The sequence below is a fragment of the Atractosteus spatula genome, chromosome 23 (assembly GCF_055471065.1).
Source record: "Atractosteus spatula isolate fAtrSpa1 chromosome 23, fAtrSpa1.hap1, whole genome shotgun sequence".
Lineage (NCBI taxonomy): Eukaryota > Metazoa > Chordata > Actinopteri > Semionotiformes > Lepisosteidae > Atractosteus > Atractosteus spatula.
The window spans coordinates 12,969,458-12,992,444 of NC_142728.1; the positions used below are offsets into that span (position 1 = coordinate 12,969,458).

The 22,987-nt window shown below is 39.6% G+C and overlaps 1 protein-coding gene across 1 annotated transcript in view; it reads left to right on the forward strand.

The window, feature by feature from the left end:
* Nucleotides 1–22,987, forward strand: part of LOC148816182 (uncharacterized) — a 157,172-nt gene that overhangs the window by 116,043 nt on the left and 18,142 nt on the right. The window contains exons 29-44 of the mRNA XM_088940638.1: nucleotides 775–828; nucleotides 1,612–1,656; nucleotides 2,980–3,024; nucleotides 4,070–4,123; nucleotides 7,979–8,032; nucleotides 8,995–9,048; nucleotides 11,300–11,353; nucleotides 12,622–12,675; nucleotides 15,010–15,117; nucleotides 15,995–16,048; nucleotides 16,820–16,927; nucleotides 18,377–18,430; nucleotides 19,032–19,085; nucleotides 20,314–20,370; nucleotides 20,466–20,519; nucleotides 22,055–22,108. Of these exons, the coding sequence (XP_088796764.1) occupies nucleotides 775–828; nucleotides 1,612–1,656; nucleotides 2,980–3,024; nucleotides 4,070–4,123; nucleotides 7,979–8,032; nucleotides 8,995–9,048; nucleotides 11,300–11,353; nucleotides 12,622–12,675; nucleotides 15,010–15,117; nucleotides 15,995–16,048; nucleotides 16,820–16,927; nucleotides 18,377–18,430; nucleotides 19,032–19,085; nucleotides 20,314–20,370; nucleotides 20,466–20,519; nucleotides 22,055–22,108 (957 nt within the window). The remainder of the gene's footprint in view (nucleotides 1–774; nucleotides 829–1,611; nucleotides 1,657–2,979; nucleotides 3,025–4,069; nucleotides 4,124–7,978; nucleotides 8,033–8,994; nucleotides 9,049–11,299; nucleotides 11,354–12,621; nucleotides 12,676–15,009; nucleotides 15,118–15,994; nucleotides 16,049–16,819; nucleotides 16,928–18,376; nucleotides 18,431–19,031; nucleotides 19,086–20,313; nucleotides 20,371–20,465; nucleotides 20,520–22,054; nucleotides 22,109–22,987) is intronic.

Below are 22,987 nucleotides of genomic sequence, written 5' to 3' on the forward strand. Positions count from 1 at the left end.
CCTCTGCTGAAGACACTATCATAATTTTTTAGTGAAATACACAAGGTCACAATCTAGGGTCTATCTATTGTACAATAGTCTACTTGCAAGTTGAAATCATCTAGGCAAGGGTTCAAAACATCTCTGCAACATTCCCATGTGTGTCTAATACACAGGTAGCTTTTCTAATTGAGCTATAAGTCCATGGGGTGCTGAGACTGGTCATACAGGTAATACAATACACATTAGTTTTAACTATATTGTTTCATCACACATGACTCTAAAATAATCTTTTCAGTAACTGCTGTCCATGTAGTGGTGTTCTTTAGTTTATTTGAAGAATTGGTGCCATTTCTGGCAGCTGTTCAAAAGTAATACAAGTAGTACACAAATGCTATGCGATATCTTCATAGAATATGCAAAAATTTAAAATGATATCAAGGAGAGCTCACTTAATTATTTAGAGACTTCAGATTATAACTGTGAGCTCAACCCACGTGCCCTAATAATATGTGCCTAATTTGCTCATGTCAGATTTGACTAAATCTGTGATTGAAGGATTTTAGATCCATGCTACATGGTCTGAATTCTGGGGATGTGGAGTGCAATATGCTTGAGAATGGGGCCACACTGAAGGAGAACTGTTAATCAGAGTTGCACGTATGTCTGTGGAGTTAAATGTGTACATTGACGCAGTAATGTCCCTCAGCTTTGTCAGCTTGTAACTTTAGCTGCTTCTCAAACTGTGCAAGGGAGACACCTGCTGTTCACACTGTTGTCATGTGTGTTTTTCAGGGGGCTAGAGGCCCTGATGGTCCAACTGGAGAGCGTGGGGCCGCGGGAGCGAAGGTACGGGTCAAACTCGGCTCTGAGGGTGGCCTTTATCAGACTGTAGTTCATGCAGCGGTAGTGGGTTCACCCATTCAGGTGGCCTCGCTTGCAATCAACACATGTTGCAAACTAAAAAGTTGAATTGGTGATGGCCAGAAACGAGGAATACTAGACTGAGTTAAACTTGTAATTAACCTGGTTTTAACAGGAATGTCTTTTTATATCACTGCGGTCAGCTATAGCCTAATTTATTAATTATATAATGATGTGAGTGTTTGTGACTAGTGTTCCTATTAATAATCTACCCAGCAGGAAAGACCTTAGATTTCATTATATGTCAATTTTAATGTGCTAAGGTTTTTTGTATATTTTATAGTACCCCCTGAATATCCTTAACTAACTCTTCTGGTTGATTCTGCTAATGTGCATGCAGTAGGCTGTTCTTACAGTATAACTGTAAATAGTGTCAAATCCTTCATCTTCTGTACATTAGTCATTTGATATCTATCTTATAGATGTACTACATTAATTGAAAATATTGTTCAGTATGTTTTGGCTGGTTCTGAATTGAATTGTTTTTAGTTCCCTGTAAGCTTCTTAAATATCTGAGTACCTCTGTGTAGTAATATGGTAAAAACTATCACGATTTTCCTGTTCAATGTAATTGTACATTACTTTTGCATGCTTAAAATGATATCCTTTAATGGTAATCCACACCATGTTTTAGCTACAAAAAAAGAGAATTTTAGGTGGATTTATGTTTATGCAATGCAGACTGTAAACAATTCTCATTTCTCTCAGGGTCCTGAAGGCCAGCCAGGAAAACCTGGCTTTCCTGGTGAGCAGGTACATTAAATTCAGTCTTACCTGTATTTGTATGCATTTACGTGTTTTATATACATACAGTATATCGTACAAGAAACAGCCTCCATCCAGATTTAGGGTGTTTATTTAATAGCATGCTGTCACTATGAAATATAGCTATGCATATGAGTTCGCACTTGTCATATCAAAATGCTACAGGAGATAGAACTCTTAGAATTTATAACTTGACCTTTGTTAACTTTGACTTAATACGTGCAAACTGTGGAACGAGAAGTCGTAAGACACTATCCTGTTGACTACTCTTTATCTGATAGACTGAGGACATTGTTCTTAACAGATTGTCCGGAGGCTTCCCAAAAATTCCAACCTATAAAAAGTGGTCTACAAAACAATTTCAGCGGTATTATGAAGCAGTTTACACATAAAGAGGTGTGGGTTGTCCCAAGACAAAAACCGCATGTCTGCATTCCAGACACGACCGCACTGGAACAGTCTTCATCATGTCCTCGGTGGTGGTGCATCCATTTCACGATGTTATGAGAGACCCAGCAACTGGACAGCTTTGATTTAGAAAAAACTCCTGTGGGAATTTAGAAACCAGTGTGGAAATGAGGTGGTGGTGGCGGGGGGGGGGGTAATTGAGGAATTGAAACCAGCTGTGAGTTTACAACGTTCCCAAGATTACTATGTGGATGTTGTTGTAGGAAGTTTCTTGAACCGGGAACATCCTAACATCCTTTTTTGCAGGTTGTCTGGGAGCCTACACACAGTTTTATGAAACCGCATACAAGATCTTTTCACTTTAATTAGTGCAAGGAATGTCCTTGAGTTAAGGGGGATATTTTCACACCAAAGCAGTTGAAATTAATAATATCCCATGTGGTCCTTCAGACAGTAGCTGAATGTCTCAAAACAGCATGAAACTCAGCTCAAGGCTGGATCGTAAAGATCAGAAGTACTGAATAAGGCCAATGGATTCCTACAAATTCAACAGTGTCAGTTTATGAGTGAATTGGCTTTTGTTTTCTTTGTTTTTTTTCTTGTTTTATTTTTTAAGTTTACCTACAGTCCTATAAGGCACAAAAGATTAATATACATTTGCTTAAGTCTTTAGTGAACCCCATGCGTGTAACCCATGCTGTAACTGAAAGCTACTCGTCTTCCCACACTTTGTACAGTCCATTGCATTGTCCTTTGATAGAACCTGCACTTTGTTATATTGATTCTGCTAGTTATCAGTTACAATATTAAGGGGCTGGTTTCTGCACAGTTGTGTGATAGACAAGATTGGAGAGGTAATCGGTTCAGCAGGCTTGCTGAAGCTGTTGCTCTGTTCAATTCCAGGGAAAGATCGGAGAGTCAGGTGAAGTAGGACTTCAAGGCTTTGCAGTAAGTAAATCTCAGTGCTTTAAAAAAACCATGGTGTTTGCTTTTAAACAGATCTTTGTTTGAGAGTACACATCATTGTTCTGTCATTTGAGCACTTTCTTGTGCTGTTTATGCTCATCTCTCTTATTTGATCTCCCTGAATTTGTGTAGATTTTACGTGCAACCCCTCTGGTCTGGGGAGAAAAGGTGGGGAAAAGATAGAGCTGTGGAGAAAGAGTCCCCTCTTTAGAAGCCTGTTATACAAATTCTAGAACCCTTCAGTCAGCAAGTCAGGTTGAAGCCAAGCCAGGAGCCCCCCAAGGCAGCCACACTCAAATTATGTAAAAAATTGAATAATTGGGAAAATGTTACCTTTAACATTTCATTTTACTCATAGGCTACATTGTTTAAGGCAGAAGTCATGAACAAAGCAAAATGGCATTTTATCTTTTGTAGCTTGATTTCTTTTCCTAGCAATTGTCCTTCTTGGTAATAGTGTTTGGATTATAGCGCGATCACACTGTTCCTAAAGTCTGTGGGGAATGTTGAGAACATTTTTGTGCTCAGATGTGGCATAAAAATGTTGGCGTGAAACCTGGATACATGTTAAACATATACAGTATATGTATCAAAATTTATAGTTTTGTATATAATTCACACCTGCTTAGCAGTTTGGTGAAATGACGCAGACATCTGCATCTTCCCCTTTGACTGCACCTCTATCTACCCCAAGACTATTATGATATATACATTTAGCCTCAAGACGCAATCGTCTGCTTTAAGAGACATGTTTTGTAAAACATATTGTAAATTCATCTTAACGGGTTGAATTAATGTGATGTCCATAAATAAGGTCTTTCAGAATCACATCTCGGGGTGAAATACATTTGATCCCTATCACAGATTCATCCCATTCCTGGTAACAGAGAAATAGGAATAAAGAGAATTGTGATGCCTGGCGCTTTTCATGTCTTTTAATTTATTCTTGTTTTCAGCTGGTAATATCCTATGTCTGAGTTATAATAGCAGTTTTATGGAAAATAATATCTGTGTTTAAATGTTATAGGGAATACAAGGACCTTCAGGACCTCCTGGGGCAAAAGGAATTCCAGGAGAACCGGTAAATGTGATTTAATTTGCATTTTAATGCCCTTACATCTTCACTTATGCATGATGATATAATGAACGCATTCCTGCACTCAAACTCTGTAAGTGTGGAGATGCATGGCAGTATTGGGTTCTGAGATGGTTTTGAATTGCATTTTTAGTCGCATTTCAGGGCCACAGAATGTTCAAAAGTAATGGAGAACCAATGTGTATTTCATTTAGTTTTATTTTTTTATTTCTGCGCACAAAGCATTTTCTAGCAGCTGTGTGTTCTGTTTTTATTTACTAAATGCCAGTACTGCTTTCTGCTTCCCATGCAATGTTTAGATGTGACAAAGTAGAATGACAGGGAGAATGTTGCAAAACAAAAGGTCCAGTTGTGTTTTATTGGACCAACATTAATCTGTGCAATTTTATTTGTTGAGTCCGGAGCAGAATGGCCCCTTTTGAACAGGAAATTATCAACCTGCTCCAGATATAATTAGATTTTCACAAAAATAAACCAGGGGACTCAACACAGTCAAGCCAAGAGTGACTTATCTCCCTGACTTTATGAAGAACCAACATGTATAGATGGTTAATAACATTTAAATCATTTTAGAAACCTTGATTTGTGATTGTGTTTTCTTTCTGTTGCCATATCCCACTTCAGGAATATGAATTAACCTGCCGCAGTTTGGCAAAGAGTCTTGCTTGTCTAAGTTTAAGACAACAATTATTCAAATGGACAATCTTGACTAGTGTGGGATTTCTGTACATCCAGTTCCTATCAATGGTTTGATCTGAACCTCCAGTGCTCTACCTAAACCTAATTTAAGTCTTAGTCAGTTTCCCTAGATTTTTAATTTTTTCATATGGGCAATTGTCCCTTTCCGGATGGAAGATCAGATTCATATTTGTTCATATTCACTCTTCCTCTGCCTTTTGTGTTTCCCCAACATGTTTCAGGTTTGACACCCAGGTGTTTTTAAAACTTTTAAAACCCTTGTATATTCTGGATTTAGCTCCAGAACTCCCCACTGCTTAAATAAGCCTTAATTCAACCAATTTTCATTTTTATCTGTTTTCATCTCTGATTTTGTATAAGCTTTTCAAAAAAGGGTCTAATTAAGTAATTGGTAACACAACTAGAATGTAAGCGTATCATCCCCAGGAACAGGACTAGGGAAACTCGGATTTAGTGAGGTTGTTTGCATTATGCATTATACAGTACATGGGCAGCAGAGACAAATGTTTGTAATTTGTGATAGTATATACTGGACTCCAACTATACTATTAGCTATTGGAATAGTATTACACCCAGGCTGTATTTCATTGCTGCTGTAGACTCAGTGTTTCTGTAGTGGATTAGTAAAAACGCAGTCAGTTTGAAAAAGATTAAAACCAAAATCGGCAAAATGATTTGGAATACCCACGAGATGAGTGGATTTATTAAGGAAAGTTGTAGACTAGACTCTCATATTTTTATGGCAGGCCTGGAATCCAGCACACTTTTCTGGAGAGGCTGCTGAAAGGTGAATTGTAAGATAAAAGAAGGTATAATCTATTCAGGATTTCCTATGGAAGCACTGCAGCTCCAGTGTTTGTTGAGCTTGGAAGTTGCTTCATAGGATGATGAATAACTGCTGGGACTATTTAGTCAAAAATAGAAGCTGAGCGCTAAAGTGTCCATCCTCTTAATGGATTTTTTAAAGGGTCTTTTTACAAAATGATGCAGTCAAACCCAATAATACTGGGATCACGCTGAGGAAAATGTGCATACTGTGATTATTAAGCAGAAAAATTATCATTCCTTTCTAGCTTTAAAAATATGCCAAAGGGTAGTATCACCATATTCGTGTTCTGAACCAGGAAGTCAGTACAATACATTAGCGGTTCCTTAAAAACACACAGTCAACTGTGTGAGGAAGAATACTATAGCAACACAGTGGCTATAAAGTCACAAAACGTAAAGCTACACATTTTTAGCTTTCATCCATAATAACATTTTAATAATTCTATAAACTTGATAGATACATTTTATGGTATACTCTGCAGTAGCAGTCGCTGTAAATTTTTCCTGTTTTTCTTTATTTTACTGTTATTCTGTTAAGGAAAAATGTAAAATCCAATGTTCCTACTGGGATTCTTGTAACACTTAATAAAAAAAAATTAGCTTTCAGTAACAGCTCATTACAGTCATTGGAAGCCAATTGAACAAGAGGTTCACGTGAAATCAATGAGTAATTTCCTGTAGAACACTTTCCTCATTGCTCTTGGACAAAAGAAGGTGTCAAGATTGTTTAGGGTTCGCTTATCTGCACTGCTGGTGAAAGTTGCATGATGTCTACGGAATGTCGGAGATAGTCTTTACTAAGCTTTATTACTCATTTTGATACTTTATCTTTTTTATGAGTAATTTCTGAAATGATTCCAGTGAATTCATTTGAATCATTCTCGTCATTGAGTCACTGAGAATTGGTCACTAGCCTAAAAATCACCTTTGGGACAATGACACTAGATATCCAAGAAAAGCACTCAATAACCATGCTTTAATGGGCAATAAACATATTAAAGGCATCAGCATTAGCTCTCCGTGTCATATAATGGATGACTAAAGTAATTAGTGCAGTGTCTGAGAAACATACCTACAGTAGTACTACTGTCACATTTCATTTTGACTAAGGCATGGATCACAACGTAAGCCCACTTGACAGTTGCTAATTCCAAACCTAATGATTAATGATGGTTTCTCACGGAGTGTTTTATATTATATAAGACATTAGATTTTTATATTTCCAGCTGCCCTAAGTCCTCTTGGATTAAATCGTCAAGCAGATGCATGCAGAATAATAGTTATAGACCCCAGCAGCATCTATCTAGCCATTGACTTGGCGATACTTTGTGTGTGGAATCTGCAACTGGTGGGTGATGTCAAAGTCTTCATTTGTCCTGTGCCTCAGAAGAACTATTGTTCATATAGTGCTGTCTGTCACAGTTGATTTCAGCACAGTGCAGACCCTGAAGGTATTCTGTTGCGCCAATCAAGAATACATTGCATTTGTTTGAGATGGCAAACATCGCCGTTGATAGTCGAAAGTCGCATCACACAGCAGCTTGGAGGGAGTTTAGCTCAGAAAAAAGTGCTCAAGGAAATATGATGGGATTGCTTTTTGATGGTTGATCTCTTTCCAGCTGTATCCCACATGCGAATGTCTCATTCTTTGCAGACTTGCTTTTCACTAGTTGTCTCTCACTGTTGTCTTGAGTGCTGGAATCACAGATTTGTTGTTGGCTCCAATAGATGCATTAATGCAGGGGGGTCATTCAAGTACCAAAATAGGCCTCTTCCTTTTTGATATTTATAGTTTTGCAGTGCAAACATTCTTATAATAAAAGCCCAGCCTTTAATCTGCAGTGTCTGCACTGATTTGTTTATTTTAATCTTTTTAAGATCCAAAACATGTGAATGTTTAGCAACTGAAATGCATCTTTTAAAACGAAACAGCTCTGTGGCTGTGATGGTGCTTTTTTCTTTAGAAAATGTAAGCATTTGTCAACCACCAGTCAAATATTAAAATGTTCTCTCTACCAGCTGTTTATAAATTAAGTGACAGTGTAAGTTTTACTTTACACTGAATCCACACAGCGCCAAAAACAGCTAATTAATCAATGATTATCTCTTTAACTTGCTAACCTCTTGCCAGACTGAAAAAGCAGGTTCTTGTGTCAGTTGAAAACAAACTGCTTCTGCTACTGTATTTGGTGCACAACAGAAATATGAACATTGAAAAGGGGCGAGCCTAGCTATTAATAATGTTTTCTCTAGTTGGTACAGATTCATTCAATTTTTTTAATGTTTGTGTTTTCTTGGCTTTTTTTTTAAAAGGGTCCCCCAGGGCCAGTAGGAATGATCGGACCTCTTGGAGAAATTGGAATCAAAGTAAGACTTCTGACCACAGCACTGACATTTCACTGGTTAGCAGACCCCGTCAATGACACTGGTCATTATATAGGATGCAGGGTGTCAAAAACCCTTCCTGGAAGTCCTGGCATCTACTGTTTCTTTCTCCCAACCTAAGCTGTCAATTAAGCATTTGACCTAATTATTTTCTTGGACACATTTAGCGTTTTTACTTAAGGTCTTTTACAGCTGATGACTCAGCTCCACGGTACAGTTACTTATAAAACACATCAGAGGAAAGTCACAAGTATCAAACTTATGCAGTTAAATTAATTAGCCCTGCTATGTAACCGAGAGCTCAAGTTGGAAACTGAGGACACTAGAACCTTCCAGAAAATCCAGCTGTCCACTGTGCAACAGGTGAACTTGCCCGTGTTGTGGATCGACAGTAATACTAACCTTACTGAAGTTGAAAGCCCAAATGGTTTATCTCTTATTCTGTCTTAATTTTTTTGTCTAAGCAGAAGCAGCTGTTAGTTTGCACTCTGGACCAAGTGTGATCTGCCTCTCGTTATAAATAAAATACAACTGTAAAATTAGACATCATTAAGATGAAGCCGCATGTGTAACCTCATCCTCCTCAGTGGCAGCTCTAATTTATGATTAATTATTAACTCGACCATTAAAGCAAGCAAGAAATTAACCTTCTCAAGCTTTGTTTCACTCTGCCATGGTGCACACACCCACCAACCTCTCTTCCTCTGTAGTTTCTTTCATGACATTGTTGTCCCCCATATACTGTACATGACAGCAAAGCTTTCTAAGCACTCAGCAGAAAAGGTGTATATACAGTACAGTAATCCCTGACCTGATTTGCTTCATCTTACCTGTCATTAATGGGGTCAGAATTGCTTTGCTGAATGAAAAAGCTCGTTGTGATCGAGCTAATGACCTTCAAGCAGCGAAGTTTAAAGCCTGTCTTTTTTCTCTCCTCACGCCAGGGTCCTCCAGGTCAAATGGGTGAGCCGGGGCTGCCAGGAGAACCAGGAGAGAAAGTAAGAGCCTTTCCCAGCCTGTTTGCCCAGTACAGGACCCGTTTGATTTTCAGCACGGAACCCGATATCCCCATTTAACCCTCTAACTGCACTTCCCTGATTCTGGTCAATTGTGAAATGATTTGGCAAGGACAGTGTACTATTTTTTTTAAGATCCTTTTTTGTTCCAAACTCTCTTAGCTCTGCTTTTTTTCGCATTACCTAATTTAAGAACTTGATTGATCTTTCACTTACGCAATGAGCTCCTGGGTTTGTTGTGAAAGGGCCGGTTTCATGTAAATGCAGAAACACAAGGACCTTTATCACTGTCTCCTGATACCTCCAGTTGGCAAGCAGGAACCGACAATTTCAAATACGTGACCTGAAACTCCTATGTACCATCTGTTGCCATTCAGGACAATTGAACAAGCATCACAAGGATTTCATTAGTGTCAAAGCAATTTCCTTTTCCCCTTTTCTATTTCAAAAAGGTTCCTGTATGTCATGCAAGAATGAGTCAGGAAAACTAATAAGTGTGACTTTCTTTATTTACCCTCCTTGTGTTCTTTTAAAGCTCAATCTTTTTAAAGGTCCTACATTTTGACTTGTACTGCTAGCAAGATCATGCATTTTTCAAAAGCAGGAATAGAGTGTTGACAGGATTTGGGAAGAAATGGATTCATTACATGTGTGCCTTTCATTCCATATGACCGTTGTTTCTAATTCTGGTTAGCCCACATCCTACTGATTTCCTTCAGTTGATTATATTTAGTTTGTTTTATACTGTAGCACACCCTTATATATACTGAAGTGGGTGGAGCAGTGGATCTGTGGCTAAGGATCTACGCCTGTGGCTGGAGGGTTGCCGGTTCAAATCCCGCAGCCGGCAGAGGAATCCTACTCCGTTGGGCTCCTGAGCAAGGCCTTTAAACCCAGCTGCTCCAGGGGCGCCATATAAATGGCTGAACCTGCACTCTGACCCCCAGCTTCTCTCTCCCTGTCTGTGTGCCTTTGTGTCTCATGGAGAGCAAGCTGGGGTTTGCAAAAAGACAAATTCCTAATGCAAGAAATTGTATATGGCTAATAAAGGTATCTTAATCTTAACACTTATATAGCACTTTTCTGGACACTCCACTCAAAGCGCTTTACAGGTAATGGGGACTCCCCTCCACCACCACCAGTGTGCACCCCCACCTGGATGATACGACGGCAGCCATAGTGAGCCAGAACGCTCACCACATATCAGCTATTAGTGGGAAGGAGAATGGAGTGATGTAACCAATTCATTAGGAGGCCGGGGTTACACCCCTACTCTTTTCAAGAAATGCCCTGGGATGTTTAATGACCACAGAGAGTCAGGACCTTGGTTTTACGTCTCATACGAAGTTTTTCCCAGGAGGTCTCTCATCCCAGGTACTGACCGGGTACTGACCAGGCTCACACCTGCTTAGCTTTAGTGGGTTGCCATTTGTGAGTTGCAGAGTGCTATGGCTGCTGGCCTCATGGAGAGTGGAATAATTTATCAAGATGATCAAAGATTCGCACTCCTCTGTTGGGAAATAATATTATACTAGAGTAGAATAAAAAAAATAGAATAAATAAATTAAAAAAGAGTAATAAAAGTATCAGTCATCAGCGAATGAAACAATGCAGTCTCTGTTTGGGTACGGTGATGTCATCGCCCCCCCTGCGCGTAGCAGGGACCTCAGCCGCCTGGGTTGAGGGAGATCTCCCTTTAGCTCAACCGGCTGGTTCCCTGTTGAGTGATGCCAGAGGCCCGGGTTGAGCCCCAGCGGTGGAGGGCTGACCTGAGGTGGGAGCGGCGAGGACACATACCCGAGTGAAGCCGAAAGCGCTACATTGGCGCCGTGACCCGGACGGGAGTGTCCTCCGCCGAGGCGAAGTCAGCAGGGGAGGGTGTAGCAGAGCTAGTTTGGACACAGTGACGTCATCACCCTGCCTGCGCGTAGCAGGGACCTCTGCCGCCTGGGCTGGGGGAGGTCTCCTTTAGCTCATTTGGCTGGTTCCCTGTTGCATTATGCCGGAGACCCGGGTTCGCGCCCAGGTGTTGCAGGACAAACCGGCAGGGTGGAACAGCGAGTTCACGAGCCTGTGTGTAACCCCAACGGTCATGTCTCCATCCATGGAATTATAAACTTTGTTGCCAATTTGCAAGCAAAAACAGCTCTTTAGAAAGTGAGTTTTTGCTTATTTTTAGATGTCCCAGTGATACAACAGTAAGATGGGTAAAGCAAAATGTCTGGTTTTGCAGGGTGCAATTGGACCTCCTGGATCTATTGGGGAACAAGGACTGATTGGCCAGCGTGTGAGTAGTGAATTATGTGCAGTGTCTCTCCATCTTGAAGCAATTCAGACATTTGTTTAGCTTTGACACTAGGGTTATGGTGTTGGGTTGAATCTTTAGCAACAGCTGAGGTGTTTTTGCTTGATAAATATATTGTTCAAAAGAAATCTGAAAACCTGTTCACTAAAACAAGTTTTAGCCGTAATTGGGACTGTCTTGACATTCCCTAAGGGATACAGTATATAAGATGGCATCTTCCCTCATTAAAATTAAATTATCCCATTTATTCATTGTAAAGAAAGAATGAAAAAGTAATAATGAAATTCCAAGGCACTTTGGGGTCCATTCATCTGTTTTAGCACTTTCATAGGAATACTATTTGCCAGATTGTTACTGCAGTAAAAATGTAATTCCCACACCAGTTGGCAGTCCTGTGGCATGGCAGTTATCTCTGGTGCCTGGAAGCTCTAGGGTCAAGGGTTCACGTCTGAGCAGGGGCCCTTGCGTGTTCTGCCTGTCTTTTCAGTGTTCTTGTCCAACCTCACGAAAACATTCAATTTATGTTTGACTGTCAGTTCTAGATTTTTCCCCTTTTTGCTTCTTTTTTTCCTCTTTGGCAGTCTTTTGCAGTCTCCAAGTTGCACATTGCATATGATAGAGGAAGAAATGAACACCGCATGGCAAAATCGAACCAGCAAAGCATAAGTCTCCCACAACTAGCTTTCACTCATTATAAATGGAGAATAAGAACTCTTAATGGTGTTAAGCATTACTTATTCAGCCACACTCTCCATTGAAGCTACAGTAGATCTTTGTATTAAGACATTCTGCTATCTTTAAAGAAAGGAAAGGAGGCATAGTACGCTCATATCTCAGCCCACTGTTAGGAAGTACTTTAGATACTCTAGAGCTTTGTAAACTACATTAGATGAACCGGTTGTGATAGCATAAAGAAACTTCATTCAAAACCTGTGTTTGTCAGTGTTTCCACTGTCACCCACACAGTGAAGGAAAATGGACCACTTCCAAGCTGCAAACTCTCACTCTGTTATAGCAGAGGTGTTTCACTCTTTCTGTCCAATGATTGTTCTTTTATATAAAAAAGAAAATGTAGATAATTCTTCCAAAAAACCTCCGTTCAAACTCTTCCGGAACAAACTGAAACTAATCTTTAAAAAGGCTTTGTGGTTCAATGTATGGGCATACCAACCTTAAACTTTGATAGACATTTCATACCTATATAAAATACTGCACACCTACTGTATAGAATCATTTATTTCTTTCCACAGGGGGAGCCAGGCTTAGAAGGAGAAGCTGGGCCAGCAGGACCTGATGGAACCAAGGTAAGAATAAGCTGAGCTGTGATGCACTGGGTTAAGGTCAGAGTCAGACAGGCAAAATGTTGTATTGCGCTGTTGGGTAAGACCTCTCTAATATCAATTAGACCTGTATTGAGCACACTGGTGCAGGACTGTGCTACTAGCCCAGCTTTGCCCAAGGGTATTTTGGCCTGAATCAGAAATGGGATGGTTTAGTTTTTTGCTGCTTTTCATATACACAGTCATGGTTCCTGCATTTCTGTCCTTTTGACTTCAAGGAGATAAACATGGATGATGAGAAAGTGGAATCAAAGTAGAAACATTTAGGTTGGAAAAAGTGCATGTTCAGCAATATGGCTAGTACTTTTACAGCAGTATCTTTTGTATCTTCATTGTTTGTAGAGATGTTAAACACAGAATGCGTGAAACTACTGATGTCTTGCAGTATAGTTAATCTAAAATATGAGCTCTTCCTGAAATGGCATTATAACCTGTATAGGCTAAATACTGTACATTGCCCTTACCAATCCTGTTTGGTCAATGTACACCTTTGTGTGGCACATTTGGGAATCACACACCAATTTGTTTATGATGGCTCAACTTTTGTGATAACAATCAATTGTTCAAGTCAGATTCTCAGACAAAATAAACTTCTGGATTCGGTTTTAAGTGCCTGTCATATCCTTTTAAATTTAAGAAGACCAGAAAGTGTCAACACAATCCGATATTTTGGGTGTCTTTCCAGTGCTTTCTGGACATGCATGAATGGAGCATGCATTTCCTTAACAAGAGAACAGCCAAGAATGATGTATTTTCCAGGTTACTTTGTTAGCAGTTTTTTTTTTCTAAAATTGCTTTTCCTTGCCAAGGGAAAAGAGCAGGCTGATAGTAATTGTAAGAGAACAGCCCTTTGGATCTGGCAAGAAACACTGAGATTAAAATGGAAAATCTTAAGTAGTAGAAAAATCCCCCTAACCTTTGTCTTTGGTTCATACTGATTATGACAATTCCTTACATTTACATTGCACTTCTCATCCCAGTGCTTTACACATAAAAAATGATCCACTTCTTTCACCACTAAAGAGCAGCACCCACTTGGGCGGTACCTAGCATGTGCCAACAGCCCAACTACACAGCAGACCTGGTGGAGAAACTAATAATTGCTAATTTACTCTAACTGGCTTAGGGAGAACTTTAGGAAGGCCAGACTGTACAAGTTTAGAGTGGTATTCATCCAGGAGACTGGGATTATCACTCCTAGTCAGAGCCGTGCCTATGGGATCTTTAATGTCCTAGTACCCAAAACCTCTGTTTCTCATCCAAATGCCAACACCTCTTACAGCAGCGTCCCAGGTCTCTATATGGGAGCACTGATTTGGAAACTCTGGTCCATTGGGAAGACAACCACCTACTTTCAGCAGCAACATGGTTGTCCCTGGTCATCAACCGTTCAGGAACTATCGGACCAGATCGAGCTACACGACTGCTACTTGTTTGTGGCTGCTTAACAAAACTGGATGAAAGAGTAGTAGAATAAATATGAGGAGTTTACATCGAGAGAAGCAAGGCCTTCTCCTTATTTCAGTCTTGACAGTTAAACATCACCGTCTGAATGTGACGAAGTCGCACTATAAAAGACAAACCGGCGTCTGCAACAGTTTCTCAGAGGCAATGTAACAACCTGTCTGTTTAAGCATGTGTCTCTAATTGAATTGGCATTCATTGTTTGATTGGAAACAACTGGGAAAACCGTATGGTGGGTCACTGTAAGAGAATCCAAAAGTCTGGAATGAACTCCCTCATAACCGGAGATCAAATTACAATAATTTAAGCACAGAGGGCTGTCATGATAAATATTCTGCCACCTAATATATTAATACATTTTAATTACATCAGTGGCTTATTTTATTAGAGTGTTTTGTTTCATTTTCATTTTAACTAGCAAATCTGCCTGAGAGTCAGCAAGTTGAACAGTTGCAGATCTCTGGGCCTTGGGTTTTGAATTGAAACCCATGTGACATTAAAAATGTACATCATAAATCTTCTAGGTGTGGTATTTTCTAATTTTTGCTTCACAGCTGCTTGGGGTGGGGGGGTGTTCTTTTGCAGATGTAAACAGCTGCCTTTTATTTTGAACAGAAAGCATCTTTTGTTCCACTGGTTTCTTGGGCATAGTTTCTCAGCTCTGCTGTCATCTGATTAAAGATGTTCCACATTTGCTGCAAATTAGCAGAAGGCTGATGGGGAGCCAGTGGGTATTCTGTGTGAAGCGATTTCGGGATCTCGTGCAACATTCAGGCTGATAAAGGGTTTACAGTCACACACGATACTCAGTCATCCATGGTTGTGCTTTTTTAGGGTGAAAAGGGGGACATGGGACCTGAGGGGGAAAAAGGAGAGAAGGGTGAAATTGGCCTGAAAGGAAAGGAAGGCACCCCTGGAGATCCAGGGCTGACAGGCGTCAGGGTAAGACGAAACTGTGAAACAGTCAGTGAATTTACCACAATGGACTTCCAGAGATTAATTAAATGAGCTGGTGCAAATCAAATTGTTTACCAATGTATTTATAATAATTAAGGTTGTCGTCATGGTTCCTACTGTTCTTATGATAAATAGCAGCAGCAGTCGTAGTAGAAATCGGTCCTCAAAGCCTTTGCGCTACAATCACAACTAAGGAAAAAAAACTGCTGCAGAGCTATTTTATAGGAACAATGAACACAGTTGGGTGTTGTGTATTCAGGAAAGCTACCCATAGAATAAATGTCTGTATACATGTGGATCTAATGTTTAAGGCATAAAGAGTGAAGAATATCTGAATTAAGTTTTACTTTCAATAGTAAAAACACCACTGTGGGACATCGTAAATGAGATATCCCCCATTTCTATTACTTTCCAAAGGAACCATATGTTGTCGGACACAATTGTCATTTTAAAGGCACCAGTCGGCATCCAGTAGTCAGGTTTGACTCATAACAGTGTAGAACTCTACAATACTCGGATAGATTGCAACAAGGCCAGATGTCCTACATCATCTAATGGTCTCTTTACAAATAGCTGAGCTTGACTTGAAGACAACCTTATAATGGCCTATAAAGACATGTGGGAATAATGTGAATGAGATTTTTTAAATGGTTAAAAACAATGCTATTTGATGTACAAGTTAATGTAAAAACATTTCACGTGATTTCAAAACCTTTTTGATGGATACACTGAAAGCCAGATTTAAGACTGCCTGAAAGCTCCCATATGGATGCCTTGCTGTATTGGAAGACCAATACGGTGCCAGAAATTCTTATTAACCAGTGGTGGTTATAATCAAGGTTATCCTTTCTTTATTTTCTAGGGTCCAGAAGGAAAACCAGGAAAACCAGGTGAAAGAGGAAAGCCAGGCAGAAAGGTACAGGGATAGTGTCATCTTTCTGCCAACTTAAAAAAAGAATGCTGGATTTTGTTCTCCTGAACAGGGATCCACCTCGTGGATACTGCTGTGATCACAAGTGTCATGTGAAAAGTCTTTGTGTTCGTTTTTCTACGTTTCCATGTTTCAGCTGCTGCAAGCATGACTACCTGCAAAAAAAAGGTCAAATGAAAGTGCTATTTGTTACACAACAGCAGAGCTTGCTAAGTTTGGTTCAGTCTTGGTCCAATGTCGTGTGAAGTGTTGACCAAACATCATTTAAGTTTAGATTGGCAGAGTTATGGTTGGGTAAGTAATGTTCATAATGTTTCATACTGTTATACTGACAGAGCATTCAGTATTCTCATGTGGATTTATGAAATAAATGGATTTGGTCCAAACAAATATTGGTCTATCATAGAGTCAGGTTGGCAAGGTCATAGCTGAATTCATGATGTTGGCCCAAGGTTATAGCACACACTTTGTCAATGTTGGTTCAATGCCCAAGAGACAAAGTGATGTTGGGCCAGTATTTCTTTACCATAAGTTGCTGGACCAAATTTAGCCTTCTAGCTGGGTTCCAAACCAGTCTGCGACTGCAAGATCTGAAAGGCTGCAAAATTCAAAATATTTAATAAAGACATAACTGTTGTCAGAACCAATTCCAGTTGGGAATATTGAAAACGCACTTCAACTGTTAAATTGGTTTAGCAACAAGGTGATCATTGGATTTCACTATATCTGAGAATGTGTTGGTTCTTTTCCTTGCAGGGCAGCAAAGGTCATCAGGGTCATCTTGGAGAGACAGGGACCATTGGTGAACAGGGGGCAGCGGGCTTTGCAGGACCAAAGGGATCCAGAGGAACTATTGGGCCCATGGTGAGACAGTGGAAATCCAATGTCCATCTGAATTAACAGCTGCCGAATGAAATACTGCCTGCAGGAGTCTTGAAAGCTCTCATGGTTGAGAGGATCTGCCAAAAAGATACTGGGAAAATATTTTTGTGGGTCTTTCAGTGTCAAAAAACAATGTACTTTTTCGAAAAAGCAGTTAGATATCTATGACAAAAAATGATGCAGTAAGATTACGCCTTACTATACAGATGTAAAACAATTCTAAAGTGGTTATTTTCACTAATATGATTCTGGACAAAGGTTTCCTGGTGATACGTTTTTCCACACCACCAGGACTCTGTGTAATATTGTGTAATGTGCAATACAATGTCATGATGTTCTGTTTATTTTAATTGCATTGAAATACTTCCCTGCGTTGTGAGACACTTGGAAGGAGACTTAGTTTGCGGTTCCTCCCCATTAATCACTAATGCCAAGACAGATGAGGATTATGGTGCTGCCAACTGAGTTATGAGGTTGCTGCTATGTCATTCAGCAGAATCCCATGTATTCATCTTTCTAAGCAATGGCAAACAAAGCGATACTTGTATACAGTAGTAGAGGCTGGTGATTCCTAAGTGATCAAGAGGAGAAGATACTGCTTAAAAATTATACAGGAAATAGGACTCACCATGGCAATATTTTTCATTTTGCATGCCACAATGCTGTTTGAGTTCATTTATGTATCAATATAGCCTCTAGTTTTTATTGGCAACTGCTTCCCGTTAATTAATCTCTGAAATAACTACTTTAAAGATTTCAGAGTTACAATCATGCATGTCCTGTAGAACCCAAATTGAGAGATGTTTGTATTTTTCTTTTGTTGGAATATTTGAATTGTTACTTTTTTTTTGTATGTTTTCAAGTTTACTATCTATTTAACATAACTAATCAAAATATTCCTAGAAGCTTCAGTCTTGCATCTTGCAGAACCTAATAAGATAATTGCCTGGGAGCAATACAATGTACTGTACATGCAAAATGAAATCCAGTCATACATACATGCTTGAAAAATTGTATATAGAATATTTTGAAAGTGGTCTTGTGGATCCATAAGGTACTTTTTACTGTGACATTCCTCAAATGTGCCACTAAAAATGACAGATTTCCTGAGGATCTTGGCTCCAGCCGCCTTTGAATATTTCTTGTTCGGAAACAAGCACATACAGTATCACTACTTTCCCTTCAGGAATTCCTCCAAAGGAAAAGCACATGAGGTTTCTTGAAGACTTCATTTAGAGCCATAGACTCCTTCTGATAACTATCCAGGGTTTTATTCTTGAAACCTATCCATGTGCAGAACAGTTTTATTCAGTGCTGGAAGTGTGCATTGGCACAATCGCTTTACAAAGAGGAAATCGTTTAAAAAGGATCCGTTAGAATACGTTTCCGCTGGATTATAAGGAACTTGATGAATGCAAATGCTGTTTACAGGGTCCCCCAGGCAGAATGGGACAGCAAGGGGAACCAGGCTTACCAGGGTATGAGGTATGGACAGTTTGTCACAATCGCTAGTCCAGGACACCACCCGCCGTCTTGAATTGTGTAAAATTGTGTAGAAACGCCAATGGCCCTTTGAACTGAATTGTCTTTCCTTTTGAAAGTGGACTAAAGAATGGTGTTGACACCAACAATGCATATTTATCTGGTCTCTGCTGAAATTTGTCCGTCCCCTGTCTACTAAAGACGTCGATAAAATTGGATAATACTGTACCTTAGGCTTATAATAAATGAGTGCCCTGGAATTAGTTTGCTGTGTAGGCATTTAGTTTCAGGTCAACTGGTGAACAATTGATGTTGTCAGATTAAATTAAAATATACCAATGCTAAAAATTATCATTGAAATAATAAAAATGTAAAATATCAGCTATATATTGCTGCTTAATAATTCAGTATGTACAGTATTTGTTTAATATTTCCACATATCTTGTTGCTATTGGATATTTACATGGTACTGAATGCCTCTTACCATATAGACCTACGTAGTATGAAGCCTCACATACAGCCAGTGTTGCCATAATTGAGATTTTGTTTCACTGTGCTGCGCGTTCATGGTCTCCCTGGTTTTCTTGTTCTCTCTTGTGTACAGGGTCACCAAGGTCCACAGGGCCCTATGGGACCACCTGGACCCAAAGGAGAAAAGGTAGTCTTCCCACAGCCTCTGCCTAATGACTTTGCTGATCCAAATTAGTGGAGTGTAAACTTTCCTTTGGCTGGATCCCAACAGGGAAAGCTAAGACACAGAAACCTTTCAGAGGAGGGCTGTCCTTCTGGAGCGACAAGGTTCCTTGTTGCTTTTAAATGTTTCTGGTCAGTTTGCAAATGTGTTTTTTTTTTTTGGAAGGTGAATGCTTGTTTGTTTAATCATGAAGCTTCTTCTTTTTTAAGGATAATATATTTCAAGTATTATATATTATGTTATGGTAAAAAAAAAACTACACATCAGGCTTCTCTTTTTCACTAGAAAAAGTCCTAAAAAAAAATCAAAACAGAAATGAAACATCCAAACCTCCCTTTGTCTGGACTTTATGGATATCAGGACCTCAGATCTTCTGGACAAAGCAGGGTTCATACTTTAGCCTAGGCTTTATCATGTACTGTAGGTCTTCACTTTCCAAAACATATTTCCTTGTGTTGAGCGCAGGGTGTTAACTATAACAGAATCTACTCAAAGTTGCAGATGGAATTACAACTTGTCATCGCACAGGAAAAGAGCAAATAGCCTTACAAGAGCCAAGGCATGCAAAAACATGCATGGGAGTGAACATTTAAATGTTTAGTTCTAAAGAAAATTGTACTTTTCTCCCCTTTCAACAGGGCTACCTGCAGTTTTCCACTCTTTTCTCACTCTATAAATTGTCATTTTTTTTAGACGAGAGTCTTGCCAACACAAAATGCTGACTTGATCAGAAACTTCTCATTGTAGTTTTTGTCTGTAATGCAAAAAACATGTTGCGCTTCATACAAAACCTACAGTGGTAGTTTCCAGGCTACGCTTTTTGACAACGCACATGTACAGCACATGTATCGCGAAACAATGCAGATTCATGGCGATAATAAATAACTTATACAAAATAAGGATCCCACCTGCAAAAATGTCCTGAGAGACCGTGTTTTGCAGATGGGATAGCGTACATGTTCTGCTGATAGGAAATGATCTTCCTTCTATGGGTCGAATTTGCCTCACCAACAAGTACATTCTGCAAAGTGGAAGTTAGAATCTCCCTCTTTTACTGGTTTGAGACTTATCTAGTGAAAGGTTGTGACCTTTTGCTGGCACTTCTGAAGTTCCACAGTGAATGTAAAACCAGCAAAAACACAGGAAATACTTAACAATGTACACTCATCTCAATATGCCTTACTTTCCACAGGGGGAACAGGGGGATGATGGGAAGACAGAGGGGCCTCCTGGTTCTCCAGGAGACAGAGTGAGTCTGATTTAACAGCAGTGCCGTTACAATTTTTTTTTTCTGGTGCTCCGGTCTTAGAAATGAAAATATTTTCTTTTTTCTGGTGCGTTCAGGGTCCTGTTGGAGACAGAGGGGACAGAGGCGAATCAGGGGACCCAGGCTATCCAGTAAGTGCCAAAAATGAATCTAAAACCTGTTCTGGTTCATTTCTGCCACGTTTTGCTTTGCCCTCTTGTTACCATAAAGCCCCCGTGATTTCCTGAGGGGGGGAATCTTTCACTTTGGGGAATATGAAATATCTCTCACTAATCCATTTTGAGGCATTTCCCAGCAATTCATTACAGAAACATTTAGCAAATTGTTTTGTTGTACAAACTATTTGTTAACATTGAGGAGGTGTGGTAATTAACCATCTGTACTTTAAATGAGAAGAATATTATTATTAACACACTTAGTCATAAGTGTAAACTAATTGATCATTAAAAGAGGCAATTTCTTGCTAGGTTCTTGGCACTGTTTCAGTCTTGTGTTTGGATATTGCCGGCAATAAACAATTTACAAATGGAATTTGCACCTCCTAAATTAAAGTGTTAGAGTAATTGTAGTTTAGATGAAATTGGAACACGTAGAATATAAATATTTAGCTAAATGGTTGGATAGTGCTCATTGCAAGTTCCAAGTCAAAGTCTTCATTTCCTCTATTGCACCAAATCTAGTTTTATTTGTTCAAATGAACAAGTAAGTTCAAATATCTGGACTCCCCATCTTGGACTGTGGTGGTGTTGTTCACAGGACTGCCTCCAAAGCTGTTTTGGGAAACTTGATATTTTCTCAAATTTTGTCATGAGATTTTTGATGGGGGCACCCAGTCATACTAATTGTGGTTGTTATTAATTGATTAGCCTTCTCTGCATACTAGATGAATGTGTAATCGGGTTAAACGTTATCAGATCTTTAATTAGGAAAACATTCTATCTTCATAAATTATTGCAGTTCTCTGTACCAACCTTAAGATGCAGTCCTTTTTCCAAAATCAACCTGCCAAAGAGCAGTTACCAAATTTGGGTACACCGTACTGTATGTCACTTTAAGTTGCCACTGCCAATAACTAGAACAATATCTAATTTCAATATTCCTACCTAACTTACATTGTTAACGATGCCAAATCCTGTTATGCATTTACTTTTTTATTGTTTCCTCTGCAACAATTAATTCACTACTACTATTATTATTAATAATTATTATTCCATCACAGCATTTTCTCCCAAATTCCCCCATGTGCCTTCATGAATATATTTCATCTTCAATGATGCGGTTTTGTAAGGAGATTTTTAGTTTCCAGGTAATAGCCATGTCAGACTGCAATGTTGTTTCACAAGCTGCACTTTGTCTTAAAGTAGCAAAAAAGAAAGAAAATGAATTTATTCAAATGAAATGCTGTTCACTGTTGCATAATTGTGCATTCCAGTAACTCCTACTGGTTTTTGTTAATCGATAAAATCTGTGTTCATTGGAAGTATAATAATTGCCAGACGGTCTCCAGATGAGAGTCAAGGTGTGATCCTGAACTTGTTTTCATCTCTTCCAAGATGCTTTAGACCCACCGACCTTGAATGGCTGAGCTCAAAAGCTACAAAAGTAGCCTTTTTTGAGAACAAGATATTTTGTTTTTGCTATATTTGTAAAAATGTCCATTTTATAGGGTCACCAAGGGCTGGACGGACAAAGAGGCAAGCCTGGAGCCCCTGGGATGCCTGTAAGTGCACACTTTATCTCCATTCTGTACTTCTATAATAGTTTGATCTTATGTTCTGTACTTCCTACTTTGGCATTTGTTATAATAGTAATTCCTTACACTTGTACAGCGTTTTTTTCTGGACACTCCACTCAAAGCGCTTTACAGGTAATGGGGAATCCCACCATCACCACCAGTGTGCAGCCCCACCTGCATGATGCGTTGGCAGCCATAGTGCGCCAGAACACTCACCACACACCAGCTCTCAGTGGGGAGACAAGTGAGGAGACAAGCCATTTTTTATAGAGAGGGATTATTAGGAGGTCATGATTGATAAAGGCCAATGGGAAATTTGGCCAGGACACTGGGGTTACACCCCTACTCTTTTCGAGAAACACTCTGGAATTATTAATGACCACACAGAGTCAGGACCTCGGTTTTATGTCTCATCCGAGAGGACAGCACCTTTTTACGGTATAGCATCCCCATTGCTATACTGTGGCATTAGGACCCACACAGACAGTAGGGTGAGCGCCCCCTGCTGGCCCCACTAACAACCTTAGCTTTTCCCAGCTCCCATCCAGGTGCTGACCAGGCTCACACCTCCTTAGCTACAGTGGGTGGCCAGTTGTGGGTTGCAGGGCTATATGGCTTCTGCTAGTATAACGCCTGACCTCAGATATTGATTGGCAAGAAGGATATGGACAATCTTCTACATCACACATACTGTAGACTGCCTATGATATGACCACCCCTGTGAGTGTTTTGAGAGACAAGGAAGAACCCAAGCTTCCACTGCTATTTCACATGGAGGTCTGAAAACACTGGGTAGAGGGACACTGAACTGGCTTATCTTCTTAAAGGTGCAACGTAATGAATGAAGCATCTTAATTTTATTCC